The sequence below is a fragment of the Solea senegalensis genome, linkage group LG17, assembly GCF_019176455.1.
Source record: "Solea senegalensis isolate Sse05_10M linkage group LG17, IFAPA_SoseM_1, whole genome shotgun sequence".
Taxonomy (NCBI): domain Eukaryota; kingdom Metazoa; phylum Chordata; class Actinopteri; order Pleuronectiformes; family Soleidae; genus Solea; species Solea senegalensis.
Window position 1 is genome coordinate 5,594,104 of NC_058037.1, and position 9,253 is coordinate 5,603,356.

Sequence of the window (9,253 nt, forward strand, 5' to 3'; positions counted from 1 at the left end):
CTAATTTCGGCGGTTTTCTATTGAGATTTATAGTGTGTCAAAAATCAATTTAACAATGTACTTATGCTGCACATAAAGTAGTTGATATAACTTTGTTTTTACTGTTTACGTAGAAGAAAGCAGAAAAACCTGCTGTCGGGCCTCTTCTTAAATTGTAAGAGATCCCCCTGAATTTTTTACAAAGATTTTAATCAATATTCAGTGCTTGACACAGAAAGCTCTGGAGCCAGCCCACTTACCTTCAGTGCAGTATCGACCTACAAATCCAGTTTTGGAGCAGTCACAGTAGGTTTCTCCATCTGCTAGCGAGCAGATCCCGCCATTCTCACAGGGGTTCTCCGTACACAGGCCCATCATCTCCAAGCGTACTTTCTGGCTATTGATGAGCATGGGCAACTTACTCCCATAACTGAGGTCTGTAATAATTCCCTTGAATGGTGGTAGCTCAAGGACAGAAGGCAGGGTGATAGCAGACGTGCGGATGTCCCCCGGGAGCCCTCCGAGGAAGAGGTCACTCACGATCTTCATGAACTGACGCTGTGGACGCACCTCTTCCGTCTTGGTCCGGCCATCCACAGCCAAGCCAGTCCGCAAATTGTGCCTGTTGACTGCGGCAAAGTGCCAGCGACTGTCGTTGACCGTCTTATCGGAGGTGACGGTCGTCTCGGCGCAGTCGATGCTGACGCGAAGCTGCAGCTTACCCCCGGATACCATGAGAAGCAGAAAGTCGCAAAATCCGCCGTCGTCGAAGTAGAGCAGCAGGCCCTCCGATTGTGAAGTCTTGAACTGGAATGTCAGGTCACTTCTGGTGCTGGCATCCCAGCGCAGGTAGCGAGCCCACTGACCCTCAGAGCCAGTAAACTCTAAACCTACACCCAGGCCCAGCACAGTACTTATCAGCAAGAGGACATGAGCAGGTAGGCTGTTGGAATTCATTGTAGAGAGAATAACACAGGGCACCAGAAGAAAGTTAGAACTGGGGATAGATCCTCAAAGTGATGATAACATCTGGTTACGGCAATGCTCCAGGATTTATCTTCTCAATGTTACATTCCACATAGATAATTTTAGAGTCAAGCAGAGAATGCAATATCCTCTCTTTTTCGGAGGCAGATCTAATGTTGATAATGGACGGTATCTAATCTCCTTGGCCAGGTTTATGCAGAGGTGTATGGAAAAAAAAAAAATCAAATTTCCACACACAGTGGACAGGTGAACGCGCTACGATGAAGGTGATGATGTGTCAGTGGATCAGAGCGGCCTCTTGTGATTCTTCTTTGAGGCGACTTCCTGGATTAAAGCACACAAACTTCATGGCTGGTTCAGCTCCCTGCCCCATGGTTTGAGCTCCAGCTTCAGACACACTCCTGAAAGAACTACACACACACAAGAAGAAAAAGAAGAAGAAAGGAAAGTTTGGGTGAAAACTCATGGAAATGCAGCTATCTGCAAATAAAAGCTGTAATATAGTACAGTGGTTATCAAGAAATACAAAATGCACCATCAATGGTCACATTTTGTAATACTTTTAGATTATATTTGAAATTATATATATATACATATATATCTATATATATACATATATATACTGTATATGTATATATATATATACACATAGTAAATGAATAAAAAATTGTATGCAGAAAAACGTTGAAAGAAAATGGGTGCAGATATATAAGGCAAATACAAAATACATTTCGTAGATAAACAAAATCTTGCAAATGAGTTTGGATCAAAATGATATGAATTTTAGAATGCCATTGAATGCAGATTTGACTCTCCATGTGGCCATTAAAAAACACTAAATAACTACTAATAACACCCATTAAAGGTTTATGAGCATTTTATGCGGGGTTCCATTTCTACCGATTACCCATTTTATGTCAAGATTGACAAATTATCATTCAGCATTTTAAATCCTAATTTTGAGTGTTACAGTTTTACCACACGGTGACTCCACCACAAAGACATTTTCTGACAGATCCTTGTAAATATGACTCATTATCAATGTTTGCACGTCTTTTTAGTATTGCAATCATAAATATCTATTTAAAAAGACCTATGGTGGTGCAATATTATTGTCCATTAGATTCACACCCAATGAAATGAGTGATGATTAAGCCTATCCTTCTCTGCGTCTCTCAGTATAGTGGTGTTAACATCTTGTGTGTCCTGGTGACAATCCCACACTGTACACAGGAAGCGATCACTTTATGCTAAGACAGACCGAGGCAACAGCAACATTGTGCTATAGTAAAGAGTGGTGGCTGCAAATGCAATTGTTAATAATAGCTTATTAACAACAAGAACTCCAAATGTTTTACATATAATGAAGTATTTCTTTTTACAAAAAAGATGGCTCTTCCTGAGGTTTCTCTACGGGTGTTTGTGGAGTTTTTCCTCACTCAAAGTGAGGGTCTAAGGGCAGAGGGTGTCACTTTATGCCTACATTTACCATTTGCACATGTATGCGCACAGTGGATTTATAAAGGGACAAAACATTTAGTCACATAGTATTACATAGGATTAAAATCTAATCATGATGTCAAATGTTCACAAATTCATCCTGAGGGCCGGATTGTTTGACACCCCTGGGTTAGAGTAGGGCTGAAAACACAAAGAAGCCCCCGCTAAAAGCTAATTTCATGCTCAACAAACTCAGTTGTTGAATCGCTTGATTGGATAAATGCTTCTGGATAAACCCGCCCCTGTGCTGCCGCTGCATACACACAAATGTTCCCTCAGTCATGGTCTGATATTATTGCTTGACAGAGTCCGTTTTCAACATCAACAACAAGGAAAATCACTAAAGGTCACACACTGTAGCTTTAATGAGCTCAAGCCCTCGGTCGTTACACCTGTGTTTACTCTGTTCTGTAGAACTTTGCTCTGCAGAAATAAAAATGACAAATAAAAAACCGTGTGTGTGTGTGTGTGTGTGTGTGAATCCTTCGAGCCCTTTGCCCTTGCAATTGCTTTGGCAGTGGGCTGCCCACCAGACAAACGCACTGTCCGATCATGACAGCAGCACAGAACCATGCAACACAATAGGCCCTTTAACCACCTGCTCTGAATAGTTAATCTTGGTGCAGCAGGCGAGCTATTGAATTCTAGTAAGTGATACCTGTGCTAATGCACTGTGTGTGTGCACGCATGTGTGCCCCTGCGCTTGAGTGAGCAAGTGTGTGTGTGTCTTTCTGACAACACTGCCTCCTTCAATCATTGTCTTTATCTTAAAAGTGACTCAGTGAGACAGGAGAGAAAAGGTGCTGCTGTGTGCACTGAAAGAGTCCCTGAACACAGCTGTGTCAATCCAAGCCACCGGTGACACAGATGATGTGCTATGAGCTGTGTGTGTGTCCCTTCAATAAGCAAAGCTTCATAAGCCCATGAAACCGGAGATCCCAGCCTCCCATGAAAAGTGGGCTTGGCCTCTATTCAATTAACATGACTTATTGTGTGCGTTGCCCAACTGCGGCATCAGGTGTCCCTGTGAGTTACACACTGTACTAACAATGGTAAGAGCTTGTGTGAGCAGAATCAGGAGGAAAAACTAGTTCGGTGAGGTTTTGTCCAGGTACAGCTGTCAAAGAAAATGGATACTCAGACAGTAATCGATGCTTAAACTTAGCATCAGTACCAACAGTGTACTAACTAAACTAAACTAAAACAACTCTATTTGATCACAAGGGAAAATATGGCGCCAAGTTACCAGAAGCACAGAAAATTAAATTACAACCATACAGTACATACAAGTATTTAATCGTATGTTATTCTCTGTCTCCCTTGTGTATTGGGTATTAAAAATGCAGTGCTGAGTATGAAATAGTATCATAAAAACCACTACTATTACGAACATGGTGGGATCGCAGCTTTCCTGAGCTCCTCTCATCAGATTTCTGAAACACTCGTACTAATATTGAAACAAATTTGACTGCATTTTTACTCCTTTTAGACTCTTCCCTTTTTTAATTCCTTTGCCCTGTAGGCAATCATTACTGATTCTAGAATTTCCACCAAAGGGACTTGTATGCACAGTTGCTTAGAAGAATAGCCAATAGGAGTATCCTCCCCTCCCCTCCCTCTCCCTCTGAACTGCCCCATGATTGTCCAAAGATTTTCCCAAGGCTGTAAATTGAGGTTAAGAGAGGATTTATTGATCAATAACACCAAAATGCTCCTGTCCTCCACATTTCTATCCTTAATTAATAGAGAGTTTTCTCTATTGCAGCAATTCACAAAGTATGTGCTGAGCCGTGGCCCCTGATGGGCCGAGTAGGTACTGAAGGTGGGACATGAGAGAGACAGCTTTAATAATCTGTTTTGCAGTTAATCTTCAAATCATCATTCAATATTCATGACTGAAGTTTAATTGTTACATTCATGTGAATGGATTATTATGGACTGGTGCAGGGGCCTGATTGAAATTTCAAATGATAATGATAATAATAGTAAGTGTGTTGGGATTCTTCAGTTTGGCAACGGCTGCTCTCGTGTGATAAATGGCTTTTTTACAATGTGACTCACGTCTAACATCGTAAATGAGGCAGGTTGTTATTCAATTAGTTGACATTAACATGAACTGAAAGGCCTCGTCAAGTGTCCAGACCGTCCAATACCTCATTTAATGTCAAAAACTGTCCACCTGCTAGCCAAGCCCTAAACTAAGCTAAATGAGGCTAATGTGGTGACATGTCCAATTTCACACCGGATATTTTACTGACACTTTCCCTTACGGCCTTGTTATGAAAGATGCCCTTCAGCGAGTTGTATACTTAGCAGTCCCTCACACCTGAAGGCAACAAAAACACAAATTAAGAAGTTATTTTGGTGAGGTTGACTAGCATTACAGAGGCCAACACATGTCAGGAATTCAAGGGTGATGCTAACTTGACTTTTCTTCATGAGCGAAGATGTAGCTGCTCTGTTTTTTGTTTTTTGTTAAAGATAATTCAGGTGTTAATTATCCAAGAGGCTTCTTTGGTTCTGATTTACCGTTGACCTTCCAGACTGTAGAACATATATTTTCTTACATTGCAGGATTTTTGACCTTCATATCTTCATCAATGTGAAGACAATTTGCTGCACCCACTATTTATAATGTTAATTACAGCTAGATTAAAATTGTGTTCATTTTAATTAAGTTTGACACTTGGGTTAGGGTTGAAATCAATAAGACATTTTATTCATAAATGTAAAAACAAACTACAGGTTAAGCTCTGTGGCAAAGGAGGGAGGAAAGATGTTTTTATTTTATCTTAAATTCTACTGTCACTTGAGTAAGACAGTTAATTTCATTTCTTATTCAATTAAAAGTGTATTGTATCAACACTAATTTAATGAATTTAAGCGCTATAATATGCCACAGTATGTGGACTATAACATTTTGAAAAAGCTACCTTGAACTCGACCCAACCCTAACTGTCATGTTCTTGACAGAGTTACGATAACTATACTAGACTCAACACATACATTATTTTCCAACATATATCCATGTTGAATTATAAATGAGAGCAGGATACGAGATGACCTGCACGGTATACCGACACTGACTGACCATAAATGATGCAGCGGCGCATCCAGCTTGTGCGCTGCAGATTTATTGACATGTTTAGTCAAACAGCCTACAGCCCCATCATGCACTGGAGACCCCCCGTGTCCCTCCACTGCTCTCCCTGTCTGTCACAAGCTTCCGCCTGGAGCAACGATCTAATCCAACATCATTCACCGCAGACAGGTGGAGTAACCTACTCTGTGTGGAGCGTATGTGTGTGCAGATGTGCAGGCCCCCTGGCTGGACAAAGTGTGACCCAGCAGCCACCAGGTGGGACACAGGGGTCACCAGAGAGTGGATTTGCTGGGAGACGATTTGATCATGGCAGCACAAGTGGGTTTATCCTTAACGGAACTGGCTTGTACTGACTGAGAGTGAATGGAAACATCACTCAGTGAACATCTGTGCAAAATTCCAGATGTTATAACCAAACAATCCTGTTTTTGATTAGAAAAACAGCTCATGGTTTAACGGCAAAATGGCACATGTTCATTACAATTAAAGCTGTAGTGTGTATTTTATATAACTATGAAAGAATGTCCGTTATAGTCAAACCATTGTTACACAATAATGATTAAGTCCATCAGCGGCACACAACGGTCAGAGTTATTTAGTATAGCTGTGTTTTGTTTTTGTTTCACCCAGCAAAATTACTGCATTGCACACAGAGGGACAGCGGAAGCAAATTAGCTATGTTGGTAAGGCGAGGTGGCAGAAAACGGACGTGACATGGGATGTAGAGTCGTCCTTTTAATAAAGCTATGCAGCCTCACCCGAGGAGTGGGGATAGTCTGATGTCACTGTTCCAATCCTTAGAAAATTCACTGTTCTACTACTTCCATGTGCTCCGAGTCCACTAGCGGTGTGGTGGTGACAGAGGTTACACACTGGAGCTTTAATACATAATGGACAAACATGGTCAGGAGTAGGCCTGAATGATTTGAGGAAAAATATCTAATAGTTTTTCTGACATAGGGCAAAAGGCACTGGGATTGGCACCAGTGCCTCCCGCGACCCTCGCATGGAAGATAAAAAGCAGTAGGAAAAGATGGATTTTTTTTGACAGCTATTGTAATTGAAATTTGATTTGTGATATATTTTTGAGTCAAGGTTCAGTTCAATATTCTCTGTGAAATAGATGTAAAAAGTGATGGAGTGGTAGCACATAAAAATATTAACTACTCTATCTTATTACAAGAATGAGAAGTTCAAGAAATGAACTGTGTCCAACATGAACAAGGTTAATTTTTAATTATTTAATTCGCAAGTTACTAATTGCATTTTTGTTGAAGCTTGTTGAGTGTATTTTTATTAAAATAAATAGCTATGTGAGTAAATACACATTTTGCTACGGCAAATTTTTATTCAGTTATTGATAATTAGAGGGTGCCCTTTTTTGTTTTACCTGAGCCCCTGGCCCATGAAATGTCGGTGCACGCCACTGCCTGTCTGAGAGGCAAACCATTAAGTGTGTGTCAGTCAGTTAACATTGCTGCAAAACTGCAGGTAATTATAACAAACAGATACTTAACCAACTGTTTAATTGCTTACACCAAAATGACAGAATTCCTAAGAGGGAAAAAAAGCCCAAAATATGTTCATGAGGAGACTGTGAGACACAAACACAGTTGACTTTCATAAAAATGACAATAGCAACAATTGGCCTCTCATTGTGAAAGCTGTTACAGCTCCAGTGAGGAACTTTTATTTTATATCAATGTAGATTTGTGCCTTTTCGGCCATAGTCTGGCTTTACTAGCACTCATAGCTACCGTGCTTCCACCCTGCCTCCATCAGTCGTGATGTAAAGTGCAGAGCGGGGATGTCTCCACAGACATGAAAAACAAAAGACTGCTTTCCTGAGAGAGAAAGTTAAAAGTTACGCACTACAGCTTTAATGTGAATCTTCTGCTGAACATAAAACGTTTCATACTGATTAGAAAACCCAGCCCTGACCTGCACCAATGAATAAAACAGGCACCATTTTTTTCACCTGCTCTCTCTCTCTCTCTCTCTCCTCAGCTGTCCCTCTACTTCTCGCACGGTGGCACTCTGACTGCCGCTCGAAGGTTTATTATTATTTTATTTATTTTTTTTAGAAGCCTTTTCCTTCCTTTCTCTCAATATCACCAGTCTGAACACAGTAATACTACAAATAAACAGCTTCTATAAACGAGAGCAGTTGTGGCAGTTTCGCAGCCGGAACGACTTTAGGTAAAAGTCTCCTTATATCGAGAGACGCTGTTCACTGATGGGAAACTTTCCGTCTCGACGCGCATCGCTCATTCACCACAAATTACTTGAGTCAAAAATTCACTTTTAACAAGTAAATGTGGAGGTTTTTTTTTTTTGAAGGTCTGCTTTAACCACTAACCACCCTCATCTCCGCGGTCAGACTGCGGGCGCTTTTAAAGTAACCATTCATATTGCGCTTATAAATCCGCCTCATCGCAACCCAAACTCCGCCACGACCCGTCAAATTCACATTAAATAAATAGATAAATAAATAAACAAAAGACTGAATGACCACATGATTCTAAAGACATTTACACAAAAGCATTCAGGGCGGTTGAAAGACAAAAAAACCCCACACGAATGGCACAGTTTTAGTTTGCTCCTTACCTTTTCTTGCAGACGTTACAGACGAGTGCAGCCTGTTTAGAAGTGCGCCGTATCAAAACTACAATAATCCAAAGCAAAAAAAATCCATCCAGAAACCGGAGCGTTTCACACTGCAGTCTGTCCGGGGCGGGGGAGATGCTGATGCTGATGCTGATGCTGGTGATGATGGGGAGGTGATTATAAGTGTGGAGCGGTGGAGGGAAAAAGCAGCCGGTCCTGCTTCCTCCTGCTCAGTGAACGCGCATCTCTCTGCTCAGCTCACTCAGCGCAACTGATGATGAGGAGGATGATGATGGGCCCGAGGATTTCACCCACACTGACGCTCCGGCCCGCCTTCTTCACGGTGCTCTGAACAGTGGGGGGGTGTAGAGGCTGGTCATTCTGTTTAGAGGGAAAATAATAGAATAACCCTTAACACGAATTATGGAAACGTTTAAGGCTATTTCTTATTCCTAGATGATGCTAGAATTGCGCTATGGCTGTGCGCTGTGATTGGCACGGAACAAAAACACACGAGTGGAAAAAGAACAGCGAACGTGCGGTTTGTGACTTGTTTTGGACGTTGCATCGGGCGTCCAGAACCGTGGACAGCACCCACTGTGTCGCTGAATGGAAAAAAGCGGCTACTTGTGGCTTTAAACCAGAAAAGGAGAGGATTAGGGTCAAATGTAGTCCCAAGTCCTAACCCAAGTCAGAATTGAAAAAAAGTCAGGCTAATCCTCGTCCGTAGAAAACCATACTTGTTTAACCGAAATATTTTACATCTGAGGTAAATCATCAAATTATGCAATTATGAAGCATTATGAAAACATGTATATTGTGATTTATATTGTTATTGGAGTATTGCCCAGCCCTAAAAAAAATGTGGTACATATGTATGCAGCACATACATACATTTGCACATACTGCATTTAAAAAACAAAACAAAAAAAAAAAACCTGCACATTCTGTCCCATTCATGTCTATTAAAATAATATAACAAGCCTACAAGTATTAATGTGGTACACACTGGAATGAATCAGCTGGGGCTCATGGCAAAGTTTCTGTGTGGTCCAGGGTTCAGTACATTATACAGCA

The 9,253-nt window shown here is 41.2% G+C and overlaps 1 protein-coding gene across 11 annotated transcripts in view; it reads right to left on the reverse strand.

The window, feature by feature from the left end:
- LOC122784154 (neurexin-3b) overlaps positions 1-8,428 on the reverse strand; it is a 279,349-nt gene extending 270,921 nt beyond the window's left edge. For all 11 annotated transcript variants that reach the window (XR_006362148.1, XR_006362147.1, XM_044049273.1 and 8 more), the window contains exons 1-2: positions 8,177-8,428; positions 240-1,376 (exon numbers count right to left, since the gene is read on the reverse strand). Coding sequence is in view for 9 of the 11 variants with exons in the window: in XM_044049273.1 (XP_043905208.1) it covers positions 240-936 (697 nt within the window). In the remaining 2 variants the exon portion in view is untranslated. The remainder of the gene's footprint in view (positions 1-239; positions 1,377-8,176) is intronic.
- Between the last annotated feature and the right edge of the window lie 825 nt (positions 8,429-9,253).